Source organism: Ostrinia nubilalis, chromosome 18 (assembly GCF_963855985.1).
Source record: "Ostrinia nubilalis chromosome 18, ilOstNubi1.1, whole genome shotgun sequence".
Taxonomy (NCBI): Eukaryota; Metazoa; Arthropoda; class Insecta; order Lepidoptera; family Crambidae; genus Ostrinia; species Ostrinia nubilalis.
Window position 1 is genome coordinate 654,646 of NC_087105.1, and position 27,793 is coordinate 682,438.

Sequence of the window (27,793 nt, forward strand, 5' to 3'; positions counted from 1 at the left end):
ATTATTAAAGCCTACGGATATTAAAACATTTGCTTCAAGAAATTGAAGTGAAGATCCCATCGTTTAATTTCCTTCTTATTTCTCATCATTAAGTAGCGTGTATTAGCAAAAGCCATGAATTTATACAAAAGAGCGTTTAAGTTTGTACCAGCTAATAGCAAAACTGAAATGTGTTTGGAAATTACAAAAATATGTTGCTTCAACAAGGACACCGCGCTGTGTCCTATCTATCTCGCTCGTATCATGCTTCGATAATATCGGCGATAGCAAAGCAAACTTATTACTAACTAATTTACTGATACTGCGGCTTCTTGTCGTGAGATAAGCCAGATAAATGTCCGGCGATAACTCGTATCTATTGTATTCCGTCAATATCTAGTTGCCGTATCGACTGATAGCGGCACACAGATCGTACTCTAATGAGGGCTATCGTTTTAGCGCTCACCAGTTAGCGCCACTGTAGAGTAAGGTCCTGTCACTTGCTAGTAGCGAAGACAGTGGCACCAACTTGTGAGCGCTAAAGTGGTAGGAGGACTATCGCATTTGCACTCATCAAGATGGCGCCACTGTAGAGTAAGGTCCTGTCAATCGCCAGGGGTGCCAACTGTTAAGTATAAAAACGATAGCCCTCTTACACAGTAATTGAAACCTGTTCCTAACTAAACAATAATTGCCTTAGACGGCAGTAGAAAGCGGTAGGGAGAAACCGTTTGTGAATAACTTATGTAATTTACTGATTATTGTCTTTTGTTCTTTGTAAGTTGTAACCTTTGCTATTCCAAGTTGTATGCAATCGCTTCGTTTGCTAATGTTTAGACGGAAACTTTGTTGGCCGATCTTATCTCTAGATGTCCTTGCTGATATTGATGAAAAAAAGAAAGAACAAAAATATGTACTTCTTGAAAAAGAAAATATAATTCTTTCAGATTCTAATATCAATCTACGTTTTCTTCTCGCGTAAACCGTAGGAGTTTATATAAACGTAATCAGCGCACCGCGTTCTTGAAACAAGCCTGAAGGCGTTCCGATATACGCGGCTTAATTAAACTTTGAAAAGTTAATGTATGTTAATTAGAGCGCCATTAATGGTGTAGGAAAGGCAAGTTAACGCCTGTGGTTTGTAGTAATTTACTCTCGGGTTTCATTTAGAAACTTCTTTGAGGAGTTTGTAATTCGAATATCTTTAAATGGGCTGTTTTTAAGAGTGTAGTGGAGAGTTTCTTTATTTTCTCATGATTCCTGAATAAACCTTGCTACGTTCCTTTTGTTCTGTATAGAGCGAGAGTTAAGGCACTCACTCGCAAGCTTCTACCCGTATTTGTTCAAAATGCAAACTTTGTCTATAAACCTGCTGCTAGTCTCCCATTGTTCATCTAACAATGTTCTAGGAAATTCCTAATATCAATCACAATGTCATCCAAGTACACTTTGATAACAATCAGTGCAATATCGTCAATGGGATTGTGACAATAGATGCGCGCCCGCACTCCGGCATCGTGATGAATGACAATTAACTGTTACGATTTGTTCTTGTATCTCTTTCTGTTATGTCACAAGACTTCCGATGTATTCGTATCACTCTAACACATGTTCGCCTTCGTTGGTTAATAAATCATGCAGATATTTGTTTTGTGGCTCATGTGCGCGTTCTCTGCGCCGGATAAAAAATACGATCTAGACTTGAGCATGCACTTATAGTTTCATTGACCCTCATTATTTTCAGACTTCTATTATTTATCAGATCGTCGTTTTGTGTAAAATAAAATGTGCATGCTAGACGAAAATAAATGTTGGCATGATTAAATAACACGAAACACGATTTCAAAGAAAAAACTCTGATTCTTGTGAAGTTTAGATACAATACAACTTTGCCACACATTTATTCGGTTTTCTAGAAAGTCAAAAGCTGTTGCATTGTTCCTTCCAAGACGATCTCCTGAAAAGCGAACAAGGAAGCTCTTGTATTTGTAATGGAGCTCAGGTTTACGATTATGGGCACCCTTTGTTTACTCCCAAAAAATTGTTTAAACACCTCAATAACAGGGAATACAGATGCAAATTCCCCATTACAGCTCAGTGTTTTCACCGTATTCAGCGCGCGTTGGGCACGTACAAAATAAATTAACCAGACATTGAATAGAGGCCTTAAAGCCAATATTATTGTTATCGTTTATTGAATTCCCAGTTATTGTGCCTGCGGTGTCTATTGTTGAGCAATCCAATTGAAATTTCGACGATTCAGACGTTTAAGAGGTATCCGTAAAACAAGACCAATGGAAATTGGGATTTGTCGTTTCAGTGGGCTCAAACGCAGATGCTGCCCAAGTGGTATATTTTTCCTTTCATGTTATTGGTCATATTGTTTTCAAATACGTAAAAAAATGGTGTATCTATACGGATACTAAAATTACCACCGCGTATGAAACCCAGTATTATTTTTGTCAGCACGTTTATACCATTCGTTACAACAAATTAAGATCATTATGGCAAAACCGTGACGCGTCCTATCGAAAGTCTAGTAATAATAACTGTATGTAATGGCGCTGTTTGAATGCGGCGCGCGAGTGGGTGATGGCATACTTTCGTTTTTTAACCATCGGACACTGCGCACGTTACGAAACTAGTTTCGTCATCTCTGATTGTCTATCTCTTTTGATATGACGATATGAGAGTTTTTCAAAACTCAGCTCGAGAAAGATTTATCTGAAGCTTCTGCCATATACAGTTGGAAACTTTGTATGTTCGGTTTTAATGAGCATTACATGACGGTTCCGGTGTCTTTTTTGTGCAAGTTTTTACTTGAGGATTTATTCAATTCCGATTCATTCATTACTATTTTGACACGAACACGTTTAGGCCTTGAGTAAAGCAGAATTGGTTATGTCGATTATTGCGTCCATTAACTGAGATAAAGTACTTAAGATGGTTTAAAAAACCAACCATGTAGACGTTTCCTCGTATACAAACGGTAATCTCATCACAATGATGCTAATAACGAATATAAATGAACGAGACTGGACTGCTAATGAAATATTGGTGATAGAGCCGACTGTACATTGTGACAAATGAAAAAACGAAACATTAACTCCAGTAATTAGTGTGTAAATTAACATTTGAATTCACTTGAAACTAGAACGACACCTTGTATGAAATCGATTCGATGGCAGCGCATTTAGAAATAGCTAACTAGATGACGCAATCAAACAATAAAGTTAATTAGTAGACGGCGAAAATTTGTGTGATGTAATGTAATTGCTTTTGGGGAAGCCAATACACCAAAGGCACAATCATGAACCAATCAAACCCAGATGAAATTAAACGAAAACATAGAGGTCGGTCCTTGGAGACGACCGACTGTAGCCAACTACTCGTTTCACTGAAATATTGTAAATTTTACGGGCCACGTTCGTCGAAATGATGCTTTGAATATAAAGCAGTCTGCGATGCACAAAAATGCTAGTTTCCAACCTCAGATGCGCGGTGTATGAACAATAACATGGCTTCATGTCTGAATTGTCTGAAATCAAAAGACAAATATGAAAATGTTTGTCCCTCAACAATGAAATCGGTTTGCTAAAACATTTCGTTGCTTTATCGCGATTGCATGTGCTAACGGATATTGCGTTCAAATATATCACCCTGCAACAGCTTGTTAATAAAACCGAATAAAATATATTCGGGTGCCGTTCCTAACGCCGCGTCGCGGCGACCGTACCTAGTACCGAGTGGTTGAAAACTTGAAATGCGCGAACATCTGTTTCGGAACAATAAATCCGGAATAAACTTTTAGTTCGCTGGTTCACCACATTTCCTAGCCCAAAACTGGTTTCAGTTTGCTCTATTTCGTTTCTAAATTATCCTATCTTTTGAGGGTATTTGAAGGTGTGAATTACCGAAAGCTGTCGAACAAAATGTCTGTCTGTTAATCAAAGCGAGAGGGGTGTTCGCTGCTTAGCGATTTTGGTGTATCCTGCTTATTTTGCCAGCTTTCGATGGTGATCGAGAGAGATCGATATTTTGAAATCCTTTTCCGGAGTGCGGTTCCGGAATATATCAACGGAGCTTCCTTACGCGACTTCACATAGATGCAGTGTGGTGGAAAATGCGCTGGAGCGAATAATAAAACACAGCTGCATCCAGATCTATAAACATAGGCGTCCGTTCCCGATTGCTTCTCCGCCATTACCCCTGTAAAGACGAAGCCTTATTGCGGGATCGTTTGTCATCATTTCCTATGATTTACTAGGCAGCATCTTTTCCAACTTCATTTATTTTGGCTTGTCTAGAGCCATTGATCACTAAGATTCTGATTACAAAATAAAAAAGATATTGTTGATTCAACTTTGCATCACTCACCTTTGACATTCAGTGCATAAGCCATATAGAAACAGTATTCTGGCTTAGTGCAATAGTTCGCGTGAGCATTATTGCGATTGTCTGAACCCAGGTAGTGCCACCACGGGCCTAGCACCGGCCTATAAATTCTCGGAGTCCCGATTTTGCCGATTTTTCGCATGAGATGTATGGTCCAACGCTTCAGTGATATTAACAGCCGATCATTTTGGGGACCGTCCGATATATCTGGGTCACGAAATATGTCTTGCTCTGCCTAATCTTTACGGCCTCTTAATATCGTCGAAATAAAGACTCTAGCTCTCAAGTGACTGATTACATGTCGAGTAGCGACACCTGATTTCGAAACATATGGATTGTTTTTATTTTTAGTTCATTAATGGTTTACAAATAAAGTTACTTTAAAAAAATACTTTAACTCTATCTCGAAGAAGTTTATTACAGAAATTCTTAAAATAGATTGAGTAAATATCGAAGCCCTAACTTTGAAACGTGTCCTAAAACGTTGTGGATGTTGCAAGCGCAGTAAATCATAAGCGTGACGTCATGCCTATTTGCATTGGTCACGGCCACATAACTTTTAGCTTACAATATCGACGTTTTTCTAACACCTACCTGCCTACCTACAAGAAATATACAGAAAGCAATACTTGCTATATATTTGCGACTTTGCGAGTACAAATGCACATAGTAACGCGAGTTTTATTAAAAGCGAAAAACTGCTTTTCCTTCGAACAATCCACAGAATCCCCTATGGGTAGTCCTTAAAATAAACCTAATTTCATACCGGGATAAACGGTCCCTCTTTACCTGAAGGGTAACAAAACTTTTTCGTTACTTTTTATTCGAGCAGTTCGCGTTTTCCCTGACTCCCGCATCGCTTAGATAAGTTATTGGTTTCGTACATTTGACTCGCTGTCAACTTGTTTGTTTGTTTCGGTTGCGTAGGCTCACTCATTGTTTTTAGGGTTAATATAATGTGTAGTAAAGCCCGGTCTTTATTTTGTCAAAACGGTTTCACGAAAACCGTGGCTCGAGAGAGACTGCTCGTAAACTTGCCAAATCTAGATAATTTATCAACGTCTATCCCCAGCATTTTGTGCAAAACTTTATTACGCAGATTAAGAACTTGAAGAGATACAATTTAAGCCGGTGAGTGAGAGGATTTAACGTCGGTCTTGATGTTTGTCGACTTTTAATCGTAGGCACCGAACAATAAAAGTACATTACGAGCACGCGGCTGCAAATGACATGTTAACGTGAACTGTAACGACATGTGGAAGCTTTGATGGCTTCAGATATTCATTCAAAGGCCGCAGATTACACTCACCGTGCGCACTCTTTGTGAGGATTTAAAATGTAAAAGTTGAAAGTATAATTTTAATGTTTTTAATGCTTTTCAGTACAATCTCGCTATTTTCTATCTCAAAATATGCTCTGTTACTATGAATTTCACAAAAGGGAAAGATAAAAAGCTCTACGATGCGTCAGTTTCAGTCTCTTTTTATATCCACGAGGAAATACACTCGCATTTGAAAAAAAATGCTGCAAGATCATTAATAAAAAAGTAATATACTTACGTACCGGTTTGCCTGGCAATAAAAATTATCGTTTAATTATTGATAATTTGTCGCTGTTAATTAATTGAACTCACACGCAGCGACTGCGGTCGAAATGCGCACGCCTAGTTAACCAATTTTCGCAAATTCTCAATTAATTTGACCCACCCAATTAGTGGAACGTGTAGGCCAAATATTGTTGCTGCAATTTGGACCTGAGTCCTGACACAGCGTCGGATGTACCGCATGGCATGGCGCTTTCCAGTTTCCATCGCTAAACAACTGATAGTATGTGAGTAGCGATGCCTAAAGTGCATCACCAATTTTATTAGGAGACTGTGAATATTGATTGCTGTATTCTATTCTTCTTATGACGGATTAATAAAAACGAAAACAGCACTGAATTAAAAAACGTAAGTGGTAAACAACCCAAAATTACTTTTTTTTTATTTCGGTTTGTAAATACATAAATGAATTTAATTACTCAAGTCTAGTATGCAGAGAAAGCACTGCCCGCTAAGAAAACTCACATACAGCTCGCTAGTTTTACGAAAACGTTTACGAAATTAAATTGCCTGTCTGTTTTAATATTTTTTCTCTCAGACTTTTAATATTTCTCTAAAACTTTTCGTCAAGTTTCATTACATACGCTTTGAAGAGTTGAAACTCAATTTTAGAGCTGCGAATGACGTAGCGTCCTTGGGGAGCATCCCATGTGAAAATAGGTTATTACAGTAATTTTTCTGTCCCAAATACATACAATTTATTGAAGTTCGCTCCCAATCTAAACGATGCGTAATGTATGCTCTCAAATAACTTGTTTGTGTAAATGAGGTCATGTCATATTATGATGTAGAGTACAGTAACTCTAAGTTATTTTACAAAGAGCCTTTTCAAATATTTATTTTGACATCGGCTTCTCTCACGAAGTAAAAAAGTTTTTCTTCAAACCGTTTGCTGGTCATTTCAAATTCATAACTTCTTTTTGTTTTAGGCGAAAGTTCATTGTTGTTCTTAGTACAGCGTTGTCTCTAGTCGATGTATTATTACTTTTGTTTGTTTTTTCAAGTTTTGTACAGTTGTAAATGTCGAGGCGGGTGGTAGAAAAGGCAATATTTTCTAGCGAGGAGATGTTAGGTACAAGGAAAAATCACAAGTGGTGGTGACACAGTTATAACCGAATGCAGCACACGGCTCGTTCCATTTCCCTAGACATGTTACGCATTCCCACGTCGTGTCTACACTGACAGCCCTTCCGCCGGGGGCCCGGGGCCCACCCCCAGGGCGCCCCCACCGCCTGAAAGCCATTGTTCTACTAATGCCGTCTTGAGATTTTCTGCCTAGCTATTATTTCCGAGGCCTTAATTTCAACAACCTAGTTTCTGAAAGAAATGGCCCATTCAATTCGGTTCTGAAAGAACTGATCGCATGTTTTCAAAGTTTGAATGAATGGACTTGAAACAATACTGGTATATTATGTTTGCTCCTTTTTGAATTGCAGCTTTGTTTACATAAGATTGTTTCCAACTGTTATTGTAATTGCGAAATATTAAAAGAATAAATGAATTTCTAAAATGGTACAGGTAATTTGGGATAATTTATTTTATGGAGTGGGTGAAGACCTGTAGGGGGGAATAGACGAGACGTGAATCAGAGTTCATTTGAAATAGGGGCGTGCCTATTTTTCATTATCGCTAATGCTCCAAATTCTTTTGGAAATACATAATCATATCGATATTGACTCGCTTTACCATTTTACGTATGAAGTTGTGATCCAATCGACACAATTCCACCATGTTCTCATTTCGTCGGTATACCATTATGGTGATTGAAGCCGTGAAATCAATTGCAAATAAAAGTATATTGTTCGAGTCACGCAAGGTCGCGGGTGCTATGTGCTATACCTAGGTGGTCGTCAACAGCACTCGATTCTTCCGATTTACCCGCGATATTGATTCAATTTGAATCGATTTCATAAGCGGACGGATGACGAGTAAGTTCGTGCATTAAACATGAGCACGGCTATCGGCATTTCGTCATGACCGCACTTTTAGATAGCCAGTAGGGCATCTCTGATTTAGCTAGAAAAAAAAACACGGAATACTTCATGTTTGAACTTAACAGGTTTTACTTTCACAGTCCAGTAATTAGATGTAACAGTATACTGGCTTTGATTTATGTTTGATTTATTTCATTGATACTCTACTATATTTCTATAACTTATCTTTTTTATGCCAAGTTATAAAATGTAATATCAATAGAGGAGACGCCCCTGGGTCTGCGGGTGTCTATGGGCGACGGTAATCACTTACCATCAGGTGATCCGTCTGCTCGTTTGCCTCCTGTCACATAAAAAAAAAAGGAGACCAATTTGAAATTAAACTGATATGCGATTTGGCGTATTGCGACCGTATCCCAATCAATATAGTTACTATATTGGGTTACGTCAATGATATTATATAAAAACAAAAGTATCATAGGGTTACGTACTCCTGGGGCGTTGGACGGTACACCGTAAACGGTGAATATCGTTGATATCGTGCAGTCATCTCTTGTCAAAATCAGGCGGCCTCGGCAGTTTCGCTCACGTAAGCGTTTGTTTACCGTTCCCGTCTCCATAAGCCTAGCGTTTGGCCGTCCTAGCGAGCCGAAAGCGACGATAACCCGCAACCCGATGTGACGAGCGATCGCCTCCGTGAACCGGGATTTATTTATTTTATAGTTTATTCATGATACATACGAATCCGGCATAAATAAAACACAGAGAGTCAAGCAAATCTAGATCTTGTCCGTTAATATATTTTAATATAGTCTTGCCAGTATTTCAGGAAGTTTTAAGAGACAGATGGAACAGAGTTTATTGAATTTGGTTAACGAAAAGGTAGATTGACTGCTATATTAGCTAGGGGTTTAGGTATTTCAGTAAATGGTCTTAGCGGAACTGTCCTTTTGCTTGATTGGACTATCGCATAACTGTCGCGTATCGGAAAACTGTAACATATCCATTAAATGAACACTATATTTTGTGAATAAAAGTCATCCCTTCGCTTATGTATACTGGCAAACGTCCACAAAGCCCAGTGTTTTGCCGCAAAATTTGCGTAGGTACTTTGTGACATCCGAGCATTTGGCCGTCTACCGGCGATAACCCGCCGAGCGACGTGACGGGCTATCGGCTCACGCGTGATTTATTATAACGCGTGAATAAACGAATCGGGGACGCGAATAGCTCATTCAGTAAATTACGGATAATCTGGAGACTGCAAACAAAATCGGGCCCAGTGAACTACCCTAATTGGCTATCTATTTCAATTCAAGGCTCTAAATCGAATTTAACACATCGAAAAATATGCTAATGACTAATTGACGATACGTGAACATTTTGGGTGTTGAAATCCATCTATGTCTTAATCCTTTGGCACACAGCTGCCTGACTGTGCTATAAATTGAACGCGGTGTTAAATTCTCATACAAATTGACAGCTCTACAGCCCGACAGTCGGTGGTGCATGTAGCGAGCGTAGCCAGGCGCGAGGCGATGATTGTTGTGTTGGAGTCACACCAGCCAGCAGCTTAATAGCCTACGCTAAAAATATAATGAATAAATGAAGTAACTTTTATTAAGAAACAAGTATACCTACACTAAAATAAAAATCATAACTTCTTCATCATAATCAATTGCATCACATATTTCTATAATGTATGTAATAACTGATAAGGTTATCTTAATCCGGTATCCCTGTGTTATGTAAATCTGTCATTTTACCTCATTAAACCGTCAATTTTAATAACCACTACGTGCAATCATTAGTGGTAATGGGTTTATCTATTGATGTCCAAATTGTCGTACATTATCGGTATGTCTGAAATTGAGACAAGCTTATCCCCGTGACCCGGCTGCCCGGGCGACGAGGATCGACGGTGATTGATTGGTTCGCCCCGGTAACGGTCATAACCGCAGCCATGGTATATTATGGTGCCATAGATATCGACGCGCGTTAATGTAATAGACCAATAATTACACTGTTGAAACCATAGCTATAGAAAGTGGTTGAAATACTGCGGATAGTCGCTTAATGTCATGTTGGTATATTTAACATCTTTCGTGTTAGTTTTTGCAAGCTCAAAGAACTGAATTCATAAATTATAGCTTCCAAAAAAAAAATACAGTCAATACCATTTTCCGCTTGGAGCTGGAAATTGTAAACGTCAAAACTCAGGTTGTTGCTCCACAACTCTTGTGTAAAGGAACGCCTGAATAGGGCAACATTAAGTTTCCCAAGTATGCACAATCCCTCTTTATAAACTTATAAGATGTGACAGTCACGGAACACCCTCTGGTATTTAAGGATCTCTCGCAACGTGAACAGATGGCGAGCCAACCCTTTGCGGCGCACGGTGGATCGAGCCCATACAAGGTGTTGGACATGGTGCTTTAAATGCAACTACTTAAAACAAGATTGATTTGCATATAAATTGAAAGATGAGACTTCATTCTATCAAATATCACTAATATCAAGTCATGATCTACTATCATAGTTATGTGGTGCGACCGTAAAGTGAACAAAGTCAAAATCATGGATTTTCTGACTTCTGTTTGTATTGTCAATTTATCCAATTTCGTTCACTGGTTTTATGTTATTACTTATTAATGTATTAGCTTATACCTTTATCTTAATCTGTGTGTTAAAATGAGTGCCTAAAAAACTTCTAGCTTGGCTATTTTGACGTATTTTTAAAAGGTTTTTTTTTAAATGAAAACTGCGTGTTTTAGTTGACATCTTGGGCGATCTTTAACAAACCATGAATGAGAGATGATAGATGACAACGTGGGCGATATTATTACTCAGTTTTTAGACCCTTATTCATCCATATTTTCGAGAAAATCACAAAAAACTAAATAAAAGCGCCTCATTTTTCCGCATAGCAAAATTAACTTAGGTAAAATTCGTTACACTAAAATAATGTCAGGTAAACCAAAGATGTTTATTTTGGTTTATGAGTTGTTTATCGTGTGCAATTCAGTTAAAATACTCATTAAAATGAAAAACCTCAAGTCAAATAGAGATTTGTATGCATTATTAAAAACCACGATGAAAGATCGCGCTAGTTCTTTAGCTAGGATACTAGAGCTATTTTCGCATACACTTTCTTCAGATAAACAGAGGTAAGTACTAACGTAGTTAATACTTTATGAACATAAAGAAATACTATAAAACAGATATAGTAAAAAAATCATATTGTCATCATCTCAAAAGATTGTCGTTGAATTTAGTACATACCATACATACATTTTGTATGTATTTTTTTCTAAATTTATGATTGTGTTAGGTAGGTACTGAGTTACACATTTTATTTATCAGATAACTATAAAAAAAAACAATAATTTCATTGACACTGTTTGTCGCAAGAAGAAGTAGTGTCATTATAATGAGAACCAGTTTTTAGCTACAAACGTAGATTGGCTTAGGCAATCTGTTGATTGGAGTCAGTTTTGTAGTCCGCTAAGTCCCTATAAAATTGCATTAGTATGTATCTAACAGCTAACAGAATATAAAATCAAGCTCGACAAAATCGAACAAAGTGATTGTGTGCAATGAAAAATCAGGCGTTTGCAAAAACATTTCTTTCATAATTTTAACACTTAATGAGAATAAATTTAGAGTATTGTTAGATTATGTATCTAACAGTTAACAGAATATGAAATCAAGCTCGACAAAATCGAACAAAGTGATTGTGTGCAATGAAAAATCAGGCGTTTACAAAAATATTTCTTTAATAATTTTAACACTTAATGAGAATAAATTTAGAGTATTGTTAGACTATGTTACTCTTTAAATATGGAAACAGACCAAAATGAGTGAGTATTTGCTTTTAATTGAACAATAAATACAAGTTTTTCATCACTATATTTTAAGATTTTTTTTCACTTATATTAATTGCCATCTAATAAGTAAAATCTATCACATTAGAAAGATAAACTTGTCAACCTTACACTGTAAAAATTTGAAGTTACTACGTTGACGCAATCTCATTTTATTTTAAAAACACTGAGTAAGGAAGCGATGTCCAACGCTTTGTATGGGCTCGATCCAGTGTGCGGCGTGATGAGCGAATGGATCGTGCGTGATTGATCGACAATCCGGCTTACGAGCTAAGTAATAACCTTATAATATCCTGCGTTCCTAATATTCTGTCCCTAAGGAACCCGAAAATATTATCTAGAGGATTAAGGCTGCCAGAAATATGTTCTTAGTATTATCATAAAATATAGTTAGGAAGCGAAACTGCAAATGACTGATTGATTGATTATCTAGCACCCTCATCACTGTCAAAATTCAGTATACTACTACCCACATATCTAATCTAATCTCAAACTTATGAAAGCTAACGAAAATAGAAGCACTTTAGCAAAGGAACGCAGATTATGATGACGTGCGTGTCAAAATACTTTGATGTGTGCTTGCGCAATAGTAAACATGAAAATCAGACTAATGAAACTCATTATAGAGATACATAAGAAATTAAGAGCAAAATTAAAACAGTATGATACCAACTCTAAAATTTTGCAGAAAATTGTTTAACAATTCAACTCACCACCCTAAAATTTGTGGCTTTGATAAAATAATTTGCGAAAGTTGATCGAGATGTTATCATAACTTCGTTCGAGAGTCAAAAGCTCTCAATTCCTTTGTCTTGTGATATTAATAAAACGATTCGAAAGATACATAAATTCTAAAGATTAAACAAACAATTTTGTTTAAATTTTACTGTATCCTTTATTCATCTGTCTCAAGTTCAATCTTGGCAGTTTCCGCTTACTAATACAAATGCAAGGAAAATTCTGGCATTACCCATTTTTCTCGTATAGATTTTCCCAAACAGAAAATAAGATCGTACAGCTGCAGCAGTGTCAAATTCTTCGGCAAATTGATCGCACTATTCCTTCAGCATTTCTCACGTTTGCTCCTGGCATGCTGACAAGATGGCCGTAGATAAAGAGCTGTGTGCATAAATTTCGTAAAATGTCGTCTAACTTCTGACCTACATCTGAACACGGTCGCAGTGGAGTAGAGGCAGATGATTGTAGTGGGGGAAGGGGACTCATACATTCACACTCATACAGCAAAACAACATAAGGTAAAACGAGTAAAAAACATAGCGTAGTTCCTGACTGTCTCTGGCGGAAATTCTGTGTTATGGATCTTCAAGAGTTTAAGTCATAAGCATTTTCTTGAACTCTTTACTACTCGTCTTTGTACTATAAAATGTCGTGAACAACGTTCGGCCTTCGGAGCCAAGAGTTAAAGAGAAGTAGCGGATAAAATAAAGTTCTGAATCACAATATATTGAAAAACTGCCTTTTTTGGTGTTTTCGTTTTTTGCTAAAATAAAAACTTATTTGTTATTCAAGGTTACCAGACATACTGATCTTTTAGACTTCTGTGTTTATAAAATATTGCTTAAGGCTATCATAATCGTCATTTGAAATCCTCAAAGTGAAAAGGTCATATCGTATCGCAAATGATTACGCAGTTAGACATTCAAACGCTAGCGAGGTGCAGTGTTTATAGGTTTGTTTAATTACGCCTTATAAAGTATTCGTCTAAACATAGCCCGCTGCAAGGTTACGGGCTTCGGCGCATTGTAGCACATTACCGACTGGTTACGTCACTTCACGGACCGATTAAAATGCTATTTTGTCTCCCTACCAGTTAGGTAACAAAAACTAACCTAACTGACGTAAGCCGCCAATCACCAAACAATTATCGAAGGACGAAACCGATTTGTTGCACAATTTGTTATGGAAAGAAATTTCTTGTTTTGTAAACTGCCATAGCTAGAAATAATCGACGTGTACCAATCGTGAAACGTGTCAAGGACATTGCATTGATAGATCTTTTGGCGTGGGCTCTACGAGCGGTTTATTTAAGTACTTGATGAATTAGCGTAAGAGATAGCTTGAGATCGATTTTGTCCTGAAGTGCCTTTTAATCTCCCATTAAAACTTTGTGAATCGTTGGTATAAAGCTCATCATCCCTAATCCTAATCTCTTGAATCTTTGTAGGTCAGTAGTATCAGCGAAGTTTAATTCGCTTCAACCGTAATGTTTCGCATTTGGAAGCTCCTCAAGCCACCTGCTCCACTTAGGCGGAGGCAGCGTCAGCGGGGCCGTTGCCAAGCCGCTGGGGCGCGAAGCAAACTCGAGCCGGCGGCTATGCGGACACTTCAAACCAGGCCTGACTGGAATTATCCGATGGCGTGTCTTTGGCAGGTTGGAAATTCAAATCGTACGGAGAATATCGTCCAGACACCTGCATCATTAACAACGGGCTCATTCACAAGCCATGACAGTTCGACCTCATGTATGAGTGACGCTTTCTTTATAGTCAAAAGGTGCCTTCATTTTATCACGACCACCTGTAAGACCTCAAAGACTACCGCCTCTTTGATGTTCATGAGCTACTTTCCGTGGCGGAGCATCTATTCGTTTGACGCGCCCTATCCATCGAAAAGAGGTCATGACGGGACAAGTCGGACTCCGCTGGGATGCCGCTCAATTGATACATATTGAATGTGGGTGGTGCACTAGTTTCTTTATACCCTTCTTCATTGTGCCTATTGTTCCCAGTTATGATACCGCTCAGTTAGTTGATTTTGACTTTCAATGCCTCTCATCGCTCAAGTTTGTTGGGAGTTAATATTACTTTGTATCAACATCTTAATTGAACCCGAGGGTTAAACTTGTTCGCGTCGTTGGTCGTCTTGTCCGTGTTATTTATCTCGACGCGTCGCCGCTTCTGTTTCCATCATCGATCAGAATAGAGCTATCATTTATTATGGTATCGTATTTATATCTATTGTTGTATGTAGTAGACGTCTCACTGCAGTACATATTAACATTCTGGCAAATGTTTCTTGACAATTATTTTATCTTATCATCTTTTTACTTCCTCAATGATTATCTGTCAAATACACTGCTAAATATACTATAGCTTTGCTCATGATAAAATGCATGAACTAAATAAACTCGCTGTAAATGTCGCTCTAAAATGATCTATAAATAAATGCATTTAAATTTATTTGTCTAACACATGCGAGCTAGGTATTAGACAAATCACAATTGTCATATTACCGAGTGTTTACCGAGAGCAAGTACTAGATTAATATTCATTGTGTTGATTGGTCGACGCAAATACCTGCATTGCTACATCGGCAAACGTTGGCCGCTACTTCCAATGTTGGCCAGAATGTTTGTCCCACACTACCATTTCAATTGACATCAGCACAAACTTCGAGGTGTGGTCTTCCACATACATAATTCGCACTTCACAGTGTCACACTGACTCACACTTAAACCTATTATTTCCAACGCGACCAAAGGCAGGAAATGTTTCAAGTTCCACCTTTGTTCGCTGGCCTCTATCTTGAAAACCATTTGGGGTTTTATGGTACTCGATTGGTCACAAATCGTTAAGATTCTATAGTTTCCTATCACGCATAAAACCTCATTCATCAGTTTATTTTATTGAGTGTTCGATCGGTGTGCTGTGTTAACGAGCTTTGAGAATATTGTTTGGAATTTGAGATGTGTAAGATCTGTAAGTTGTAGCTCGCGTAACGCAGCATCCGTCACCAGTGGCGTCGTTCTAAACGTTGTTTTGTCACGCAGCCGTGGAGCCGACGTACCACTTCAAGGTGCTGGTGCCGTCGATGGTGGCGGGCGCCATCATCGGCAAGGGCGGCGAGACCATCGCGCAGCTGCAGAAGGACACCGGCGCCAGGGTCAAGATGTCCAAGTCACATGACTTCTATCCCGGTAAGTCACAATTTCTTTTTAAATCTTAATAGCTTCAGAAAACAAAGTTGTTTAAACGTTTTAATTAATATTGGTATTAAAATTAAGTTACGTAGTAAAAAAACGCGTAGTAAAAAAAAGTAATTAAAGGTAACAAAGCTCTATAATTAATGTTATCGAGCTGGCAAACGGAGCGTGGTGGACACGACCACAGTATAGTTGAGGGAGGTTCCGTAAGTCTCCTATGCACAAAACTAGGCATAAACATTTCAACAGTTCTGACTGAACACGCGGAGAATGTCTCATTGACCGAAAATTACACGTCCTAGACCGCAAGCCAAGAATTAGCGCATTATCTACTCTTAATTAGGATAAATTGCTGCTGAAAACCACATACGTAGTAGCGCCTTCTAAATGAATAAGTTCTTATAATTGGATTTTGATACTCTTCCTTCTTTCTTTTTCCTGATATGTTAGGCTTAAGCTTACTGCTCCATTTGCTCCTGCTGTGCCCGAAGTCAACATCGCCCGCGTGCAATTAATATCGAATCAACGAAGGATTAACAGCAACTGCAGTCATCCGCGACTAGCCGTGTCAATGTTTAATTTAATTATGTTAGCAGACGCGAGCGCTCTAATGTTCTCAGTCCTCTACAAAACGAGGACAAGGATTTTAGGATTCAAATGTTTTACTCTGTCTATGACTCAACGTCTGATTAAAACAACGATTCGAGTACACGGTTGGAAATTACTTTCTAAAATAAATATTTACATTCATACGGTTGAGGAATCCTCTCAAATCTTAGGATTTATCGCTTGAAAGAACCCTCGTCGCAATAATTTTCTAAATCTTAGTCAAATGGGAGGAATTATTGGCAAATTCCTCCAAACGACAAAAAATGCTTATACTTTGTTCTCGTACCGCCAGTATTTTCTTTATTGCCTACATTGATAAATAATTAATTAGTCAAGAAGACGACCTTTTGATGCTCATGTTTTTCTACATTAGACGGAAAAATATTATCATAATATATCTATCGGTTTATTGTATAAATTATTACGTATTTACTAGGACTCTATCAGTTTGCTAACACCCCTTTGTTTACGATTGCATTTAGATAAATATTTATCTCGTTTGTTTATAACAGAAGTCACGACATCAACTAGTTAGCATTAAATGCGAATGTTACTTTAAAGGCTATTTAATTAAGCCCGACCTACATCCACCATTGTTAGCTTCGGAAGCAATAACGCCACAGTCCGGCCGTAGCCAGCGGCCGGCGTTTGATCTTGTATTATACTGGCCACAGTGTAAAACCAAGCAGTAATCTACACACCACAACTTCTGACACCTTGAAGCGCCATACAAGGTAGACAGTCTACCGTAGACTACACTTCTAGTTAGAAAGAAAAGTAGACCTACTGATGTTGTCCTGTATTGGTGTACTCGGCACGGGCCATATAAATTTTACTATATCACCGACTCGGCGACGTGGATTAAAGGATTTGAACAAAGGGGGCGAACCGATATCAGTTTTCGTGTGTATTTGTTTTACATACTTGGCGGTTACGTATAAGTCAGTTCGTCTTTAATGACTTCATACTCATTCAGTCTTCATTAGGAATCAGTGAAAGCTAGTTTTGAGTAGGCACAGCTAGACTTTATTGTTTTAGCTCCAAACCAGGCAGCGTGTCCATGTTTGATTAAATAAATTGCGACGATACTAGGTCGTAAGTGATCGTCTTTCTAAAATAAGTGTCACTAACTAACCAAGGTGCCAACTCGCATCTTTAGAGGTGCGAGATGACGAATAACTCGATTTGATGGGTTGATGGTACGGCGACCGTTTTTCTTGCATTTTTAAAGCAAAAATAATTTATTGTTACTGTTTCTCTTGTTCTACAATTTAATATCTTTCATAACCTGTACTTACTTACATACAAGTAATAGAATGTCATTGAAGTTGATAATAAGATGATCCACTTCAATACTCGTGTGGGGGAAGAAAATATTTCTGAAACGTGACTGGTAAAGAGGTTGGGGCGAGCGGCGTCACGCGTATTAGTACTATTAGTATACGTCACGTCACATCACGTCACGTCGCGTACAATAACAGCTACCGAACGCACGTGTCGACCACAGTAAACATGATAAAAGTAGCTTGCTTTCAAGGTAGTTAGAAAAAAAAAAGAGAGGAAGATAGTGACTAACTAAACAAATGACACACGAAACCTCAGCAGAACAGAAGTAGGTAATATTTATATGGTTATGGTCAATGGTCATGGTCATGGAATACAGACAATCGTCGCTACAGAATGATACGAGACGATGAACATAATGAAATAAGTGAATCGCTGCAAAAACGATTATTCATCATGGACAAGTGCTCGAAGCGAGAAAGACATGCGCGCGCTGCGATGCTGAGAGCTTTTTTGTAGCTTTTAATGAAAAAACCTTAGAAAACTCTGGCGGCGAATTCAAGCAGCTTACGATAATGAAAGAATGCGGTTTATAAGTAACTTGTACGTACCCTATTTATCGTACATTTACACCTAATTTATCCACTGATGTTGAAAATTCAAAAAAGTAACTCTGTCTGTAACCTTTTTACGCTTAGACCGCTTAACCGATTTAAGTGAAATTTAATATGGAAATAGTTTGAGACCCCGGGAAAACATGGGATAGTTTTTATTCCGGTTTTGAAAGGGAAACACGTGCGCGATCAGCTCTTTTTGTGATATACCAAAATTCTCGCATGCGAAAGGGCAAATATTACCATAAATTATACCGACGTGAGTTGCTCCACCATACTGTGTTATCGCCTGCAAGGCTGACAGTGGAGCCTGAACAATGGCTCCTCATGATTGACGCCCGCTCCAATTCCGCAGGTGGAATATCATAATGAGGCCAGAGCTGCCGTATCACGTAATACTGGTACATATTATGGAGCTATTTTCGCAGTTAAGTTTATATTGGAGGAATTTCTTCAGAAATAGTCGCGGCTAATCAGTATGTCTCATCATCTCTTGACACGATTATCGTGTTATGGTATTATGATAAACAAATAACTCTCCATTCAGACACATAGCATTACATTTATTGAGACGTAATTCCCTAAAATCAGAGCCTTTCGTCCATTACACAGGAGATAATTAGCCAAACCTCCACCTTCTGTCCCTCGTCCGTGTCAAACGAAGTTATTGAGGGTAGTCCGGCGGCCAGCATATCCCTTACGTGTCGCTGCGGGGACGATAATCTAGTTAGCTCTCCTAAAAGGTTCGTTATGTGTTACTACTGCTTCATTGTGCTCTCGTTTATGACACAATATTGTTATTAATGCCGTGTTTTTCTGCTGATGGAGTAACACACACAATACATTATTTTTATATGTCAATAATTAAATTTTAATTCATGTTAGATAGACGTGCAAAGTTACTATTCAAATAATCTAAATTAAGTTAAATAATTGACAAATCACCGATTACCATACAATCTTACTAGCCGTGTAACTGTACCTTCAGCTGTCTTGAGATTTTGCAATGACCCATCAATTATACGCTGACGTTACTAGTAAAACCTCTCAAATAACCTATGATTCCCGCGAGCCTACTAGTCCATGTCCCATCTCGAATGCGTCGGAGCAGCGGCTAATTGGCGGACCTCCGGCGCGTCCCCCGATCAGAATTACGAGTGGAGCCCTCGCCCTCATGCACCGAGTGCCAGTTACGAGGATCGCAATAAAATCGATCGGGGGGCGACGAGGCAAGGACATTCGCACATGCAACCGTTTCTAGGCTAATCGGTAGCTCGTAATTTCCACCTGACTGTTGGCAAGGTCTATGGATTTCAAGCAGAATATCTGAAATTGTTGGAGGACGTACACTTAAAACATGGAGTTTATTTCTTCAAAATGTCTCAAGTATATTAACCGCAGTATTAACTAAATGCCACGATGACATAATCATGACGACATCATGTTTTCCAGAAAATGTTCGAACGTGTTTTATGCCTTTCAATTGATTAGTCACCGTACTTATTATTGCATAGAACCGTAGATCCCTTTATTATGAATGGCGAGTTTTTAAAATCACATTTTCCTCTGCCAACCCCTATACAGCCCATATCCACTCAAAGCAAAGCATGCCATTACGGCCTTAATACATAAGTCGCTCCAAATCCTGGTGCCATGAAACTTTTGACCCAGTTGCGAACATGTGATTCATTTCCAGCCGAGCTTATCTCGCTACGACTCGTTTTTACACATTATAGAGCTATAATTTCTTGAAAACTTGACCTATAACTTCTTCCATGTTACGGGACCTTGATTAGAAATACCAAAGTTGCTAGATGTTACATCATTACATTAGATCCGTTTAAGGAGTGTCAAGGCCCCGTAATATAAGAAAATTACACAATCGACGATGTAGCGAAGTCTAAAATATTACTTTAAAGCTCATGTTAATCTAATGTAAATTGCCTTGTTTATTGGAAAGGTACACACCACACACCCTTTCCCTCATACCCTCCCGCATGGAGGTAAGGTAATTTTGAAACGGCGGAGATTTGTGCGGTTGTCATTAGTAAACTTTTTGTGTACCTAGCGGAATTTCATTTAACATTTTGATAACAGGTTTTGGAGCTCGAAAGTATAAATACTAACTAGATATTTATGTAATTAGTCTGTACAAATTGGAAACCTGTTCGGAATGTGCTATGTTGATGAAATCATAATCATTTTAATGGATGTCTCGACATTTCTTTGCAATCAATCTATCGTAAAATTCGGGTTTGCATATTAGATGTAACTTTGTGCATTCACATTTTTTATATTATGTTTTATGCAGCTCGAAGGACTATCTAATAACAATGGCTGACGGCTGGTCCAAGACAAGCTCTCAAATATGATAAAAATTGAAAACAATTAGTTTCAATACCCAATCCAGTGCCAAGTTTGCTGATCGTCAAATGCGTCGGCGACCGGCATATTTCCTGCGTTTAATTGAGGATATTTAAAAAAAATAGGTTATTGCGAGCAGAGCCGAAATAACCCGATGATGGGGACTGCGTAATGACCTGTCGTAATTGGGGCAGGCTAGCTCAGCGAGATAATTATCCTCACCTTAATTAATACCCGGTGAAAAACACTTTGTTGGGGACACATTAAATACGCAGGTATAGGTAACCGTACCCCTATCCTCGACTCACGAGCTCAGATAAGGGGTAAAATAAATAATGTTATGTTTAAGTGAATTTGCCGTTATTCCGATTCTGTACACGGTTACTTGCACAAGTACCTACTGAGATATTATGTTGACAAGGGTAACAATTTAACGTTAAATGTTCTATACTCATCTTGACGTTTTTAATACCTATGTAATGCAATAGATAGTAGTGGGTTTTTCCACTTCACATAAAGACAGATTGCATGATGCAGCTACTAATTCACGAGTGCACATATACTTTGTGTCAGCGCTGTCGACATTGGGCCTTGATAGACTGGAAAATGAAAAGAAATCAAGAGCTCTGGATGCTGCATCTAAAGGCCATTGACTTCGACGAGCTAGCAGCACATGTACGAGCAACTTGACCTATTTCTTTAGCAGCCGAACTCAATACTCCACTACAAAAACAATCAGGCCATTCATTAATTGGATTATCGTCACATCCCACGCATGCTCCCAGCTTCTTTAAAGATTCAACAAAATCAATGTAGTATCTGCGTAGCGTTTGTTTTTAGAATAGTGATTGCTCGTGATTAGATAACAGATCATGCTACAGATTTTAAAAGCGAAATTGAAGCAAGAGTTATAATGTAAACAAGTGCTATGGACTAGATAACGATCAACAAAGAAGTTTTACGGCGCGCAACGGGTTTGTTGTTGTACTAATAGAATTATTGAGTAGCGACTTGTGTATGCTACGCGCATGTGATTACAACACGCTAGTTAGCAGACGATGTGGACAAATAAATCTTGCTTGGCATTTGAATCTTAAGATCGCTGACCTACATAAAACACTTACTGGTTTTTGTTAGCGTGACTAATAGTAGCAAAATATTGTCGACGTATATCGACAGTTTTAAGCTTTTGCTTGAAGCTGGAATCGTGGGGTATTTGATCAATATCTGCTTCAAATATTAGTTGGTTTCATGGTTGCATTCAATATACAGAGCAATGATTGCAATAAGCTTTGGTATCCGTATTCGATTCTATGTATCCCCGGACACGAGATGACAGGGGTTATTGAACGGACACGAATTGACTTCGTCAGAAATCCAGGCAATTCTCTGAATATTCGAACACATTCGATGTCATGTTCAGATATCAGAACCCGAACGCTGAAATTCCTATTATTTATGTCAATAATTTCAGTGACATTAATATTCTGGGAAATTTAAACAAAGCAAACATTTACCACAATCATTTTACGTTCCAAAATACAGAGTTGTAATTAAATATGGCTGAATGATTGCTATTATATTATTATAGTAACTTGAACACAATGAAAATGAGCAGTTTTATCATTTGAACTGCTATTAACTCGCTCATTTTCAGACATCTATGATGATAAAGAATAAAAAAGTGATGACAGATAGAAACGCCTAGTTCCTGGAGGGCATGATTGATTTTACCGTTTACCGGACCCTGTTTTTATGCCTCCTATGAAGCTGCTGGAATGGCTGTCATAAATTTTAGGACAGGGTCATCAAACAATAATCTTAGGCTCGCGTAAAAACAGACATGCCTAACCTGCCCGCGTACAATGGGGACAAAGAGGTCGCTAATATAAATCTGGCCCAAGCCGCGTCAGCTATCGCCGCGTAAATCAAGGGCGACAAAGGCAACCGCCAGCGCGGCAATTTGGTCCATTTGCTACCATAGAATAGTCTGACTTAATACATAATCGTCACACGTCCCACAAGGGTCGAAAACTGTTACTTCCACATATTATGCGCAGTTTTGCGCTGAATAAATCGAAACCCAGTTTTATTGTGGTGGTTTACAGCAGTAATTTTTAATTTCTGAGATTCGAAGTGTGTGTATTATTGTCAGTAGACTAACCTTACCACTGTATTTTGAACTTTGACACCAATTCAACCAAACACCACACCTAAATGACCTTTAAAGTGACAAGATCTTTAATAAAATAATAAAAACTTTCGGATATTCACAAAAAATGCTAACATTTTGCAAATTCTTTAAAATTCACCTTTAAATCAACATGGTGGTTTGATTAATGATTTACGATAAGGCATTTTAAAAGTGGAAAATGGCCGTACCGTATCTAACTTTGTGCCGGTATTGCCCTGCGTGGCTTCGGCCGTTAGGCGCCGTAATCACTTGGAAATGATAAAGAAGCGACATGTATTATGTAAAAGCTGTTGTAACGGCCGCTTAGCATGTTAACTGTGCCCCGAACAGCGTGCCGCAGTCGTCACTTTCAATATTTACGCCTAATTTTCCTATTATTTGAACCCCGGGTTTCCTGAATGTTGGTTTAAGTCAATTTTATTTCAAAAGATTTCAGATTAGAATTCGTTATGACGACAACAAGGTTAATTGTGGCCCTAGAGAAAATTCAAGACAGAATTTTGGTTGTAAATGACAGAAGTGCTCTTCACGGTAAGTGATCTCCGTGACGAACACGAAGCCTTAATACTCGGCTTTGTTGATTATTTTTGAGAATATTATAAACATCCTGTTTTGTAATATTTTCTGAGGACATCTGCATATTGAGTTGTTTGGTATTTTCGTGGCATATCACAACATGGAATAAAATTACACTGTTTTCCTTGATTAGGATACATTAGCCAGCAGAAGTCTGCCTTATAAAATTTACATAACAATCTATACTATCGTTATACCAGTTGGATAACTAAAAGAGTCCTGAAATGCAAGTAACGCTAGTTCTCTGAGAATGCTCTTTTCCGCTGGTAAATGGGTCGCTGCCGGGTCAAAGTTAGGTCAGCCAGCCAGACGAGGAGTCGCGCCGTCACCTGACAGATATTGAATGCACTCTGCCAAAACTACCAAAAACAACACAAATATAATACTTACTGCTTTTAAAGCAACTTTGTAATGCAATAGATCTGAAGTGCAAGAAAAACTGGATCTAGTCTGGTATTAATAACATTACTCTTCGAATGTTGAACTTTGCGCTAAAAACATTCATGTAAGGCGCCTTCACGCCCAATTTTTTGTCTGTCGTACTTGACACCAATTTGTATCTATTTTATTTATTTTCTTTATTAGGAAAACATACAGCTTATATTATGATACATGTAGAATAAAAATAATAAGTCTTACACAAGCCTATGAGTTTTCACTGATAATTTAAAATTGAAAAGACAGATTCACAATACTTAATTATCTAACTTAAACATTTAAAACCATGCGCAAATTCTATTTGTAAGGTGTATTAATACACATTTTATGCCTTTATTAGGCCACGGAACCGCATAGGCCTCTCGTGAAATATGTCAACGTGACCATAATCACTGTCATACTTTTTGCAGGCTCTAATGACAAAACAGTTATTTCTATAATTAGTCCTACATAGTGGCGTCATAAAAGTTTTTCCGTGTCTTGCGTTAGGTCTAGAACACCTGAAAGACAACTTACTCAATAAATAGGGCGAGTCAACAATACTATTAATGATTTTATATAAAAGAAATTGATCTCTAAATTCGCGTCTAATGGCCAGGGGCTCAATTTTATCCACGGCTTCGGAATCCTTAAAACGATACCTCAAACGCCTTACAAACTTGTCCTGGATACTTTGCAAGATATTTACGTACTTTGAGTACATAGGGTTCCACACAGTAGAGGCGTATTCCAATTGTGACCGGACGTATGCATTATAGAGAAGTTTTAAGGTGCCAATATTTTTAAAATCAGTACTTTGTCTAAAGATAAAACCCAACAATTTATATGCCTTAGCAATTATCTTATTGATATGTTGCTCAAAATATAGTCCGCTATCCAAGACAACCCCCAGATCTCGCACCTCATTTACCCTTTTTAATTTTTTCGCATCAAGTTTATAATCGTATTGAATTATTTTTTTCTTTCTACTAAAGGTTATGACATTACACTTATCGACATTTAGGTACAATTTATTGAGAGAACAATATTCACATAAAGTGTTTAAATCTCTTTGCAATTTTTGGCAGTCACTTTCTGACTTTATAACTGAGAATATTTTCGTATCATCTGCATATAGTAATATTTTAGAATTTTGAAAACAATTTGTAACATCGTTAACGAATATATTAAAAAGCAAAGGGCCAAGATGCGAGCCCTGTGGGACTCCTGAAGGGATGGGAATAAAGCTGGAAGTGAAACCCTTAATCGTCACAGCCTGTGTTCGGTTTCTAAGGTACGATGTAAGCCATCTGAGCAGATCACCATGCACACCGATTGCCTCAAGTTTGGATATAAGGATAGAATGCGATATTTTATCGAATGCTTTTGAGTAATCAGTGTACACAGCGTCCACCTGGAAGCCCCCATCCATAGCCTCCAATACTGTATCAAGAAACTCACAGAGATTAGTTTCTGTGGACCGCTTAGCGACGAAACCATGTTGATGGACAGTCAACAAAGGGCTCACTGCAGGATACAACGAGTCGTATACAATCTTCTCAAAGATTTTTGGCAAAACAGATAACTTAGAGATTCCACGATAGTTACGAGCATTATGTCTATCCCCACTCTTGTGTATCGGAACAACAAACGATTGCTTCCAGGTAAGAGGCATGATGCCACAGGACATAGACAAGATAAAGATAGATGCAACTGGGAGTGCCAACTGTTTACTACATGCCTTCAAAAATATAGGATGTATACCATCAGGACCACTGCCTTACGTCGTGTTAATCCTTGAGAGATACTTCTCAACGATATCCGGCGTGATGCGTACACTACCAATGAGGGCAGCGGTCAAAGAATTAGACTTTATTGACGGACTCGGGGATGATATTATAGTATCATTATCATCTTCAAAAACTGATTGGAAGAAAGCGTTAAACATATTCGAGATGGTTTGACCGTGGTTACCAACTTCGTTATCAAGCTTGATAGTGTCAGGTATACCGGAAAGACTTTTTTTAGATTTTATAAAAGACCAAAAGTGTTTTGAGCACCGATTTATGTTTGACTCGGACCTCGTTAAAAAGATTTTATAACATGATATTTCTAGTTTTTTTACTGAGCGTCTTAAATCTGAAAAAGTTTCATAATCTAAAAGTCTACCATATGTTTTCCATTTTTTATGAACTTTGCTCTTTTTCTTTATGAGTTTGATTAATTTCAATGAGAACCAGACAGGATATTCCTTATTGTTATTCATGATCTTCAAAGGTCATATTTATCGATAATGTCATTTACTACTGAGTAAAAACTATTCAATGCGCTCTCGACATCCGAACTAGATAGATGCTGGTCCCAGTCAATGTCATCCAGCTCGGCCCTGATAAGCTCATAGTTAGCAGCGTGGAAACGGCGCGCTGTGCGTGGAGCCTGCTGGAGGCTAGCATCGTCCGATAACACCTTCGCAGCTATGGACAAAGACGGGTGATGACTATCCTCAGGCTCCGACAAAGGCTCAGCCCGAGTCACACAACTGCCAAAACTGGAGAGGATCAGATCGAGAAGTCTATCATTTTGATTTCGTATCCCGTTGTACTGACCAAAGCCGGTAAAAGATAGGAAAGCAAATAACTGGGAAGTCAACACGTCTCTAGAGGGATCTGACAAAGTTATACTATTAATTATATTACAGTCGCTTAGCCAAGTTGCGTTTCTTATATTGAAATCGCCAACAATCAGGTACTCATCACCAGGTCGATCTATACTTAAGTCTGACACTGACTCAAGAAACGTTTGTTGTGAAGTTATTTGGTCTTTAGTCTCCGGAAAGTAGCAACAATATAAATGTAGACGCTTGGGATCGGGGCCGCGGGACAACAAAATATCTAAGTGTGTGATGTCAGCATCAGGGAAATCAGGTAATGCACCTGAACAATGCGAGTCCGTCATTGTATCGGTAAAGTGTAAACATCATAAAACTATACAATCGGTTACCATGGAGTGACTCCACGTCACACATTAAAGTCTGCAGCAGTTTGCCTGAAATTCATTGTACTTTGCGTGCTACTTCATCTCCTAATGCCGTTCCTCTGCAAACGACTCAATGGCTTTGAGTCCCATCGGCATCAAAGAACGTCTCGCACAAAAGATGCTCAAGCCCCCGTTGACCTAGAAATTCAAAACGTCTCAAATCCGCCATATCTCCTTTGTTGATTGGAAGTGATGTCTTTCACAAATTAGCATTTCCATTTTGCGGAACCCACTGCGGCTGAAGCCTATAAACCGTCTGAATTAAATTGCTTATTAACCTAGAAACAAAACGAGTTATTCGTCATCTCGCACCTCTAAAGATGCTAGTTGGCACCTTCTGTTTTTTATGTCATCAACTCGCACCTTTTTGAAATCTGACGTGTTTATGTATAGTCATCTACAAAAATGTTTTAATAAATGACTTAAAGGAATGTGTAAGCCACTTGCAATGAGTTGAGTTTAATAATAAAACAAAATGTACTTTTCAGATAGGTTTATATTCTAAATCAACATGCTAATAAATATAAATCGGGAAGAAACAAATTATCAACAACTAGCGGCCGCGTAGACCTCGTTTAATTACTAATGATGATGATAGATGGCGTTTCACGGCTTCCCCCGCATGAATAATTTACGAACGTCAAATTTTTTGTCCAGCGCTGTAGATTTTAACCAGTGACGATAGATGGCGCTTTTTACCCACGTCTTATTTATTTATTGAAATTTAGTTGGTCACATATCGTCATAAATTATTAGCCTATATGTTAATCTGGGTTATAAACAATAATACTGTAAATTTTGAACAAAATCCGTTAAGTAGTTTTTGCATGAAAGAGTAACAAACATTCAGACATCATGACATCATCCAAACTTTCACATTTATAATATTAGTAGGAAGTAGGATATCACAATGTCCTGAGGATACCTAATACCTAGTATGTAAACTGTCTACTAATATTTA

The 27,793-nt window shown here is 38.2% G+C and overlaps 1 protein-coding gene across 1 annotated transcript in view; it reads left to right on the forward strand.

Moving 5' to 3' along the window:
- LOC135080826 (RNA-binding protein Pasilla) overlaps positions 1–27,793 on the forward strand; it is a 101,368-nt gene that overhangs the window by 5,477 nt on the left and 68,098 nt on the right. The window contains exon 3 of the mRNA XM_063975550.1: positions 15,586–15,732. Within this exon, the coding sequence (XP_063831620.1) occupies positions 15,586–15,732 (147 nt within the window). The remainder of the gene's footprint in view (positions 1–15,585; positions 15,733–27,793) is intronic.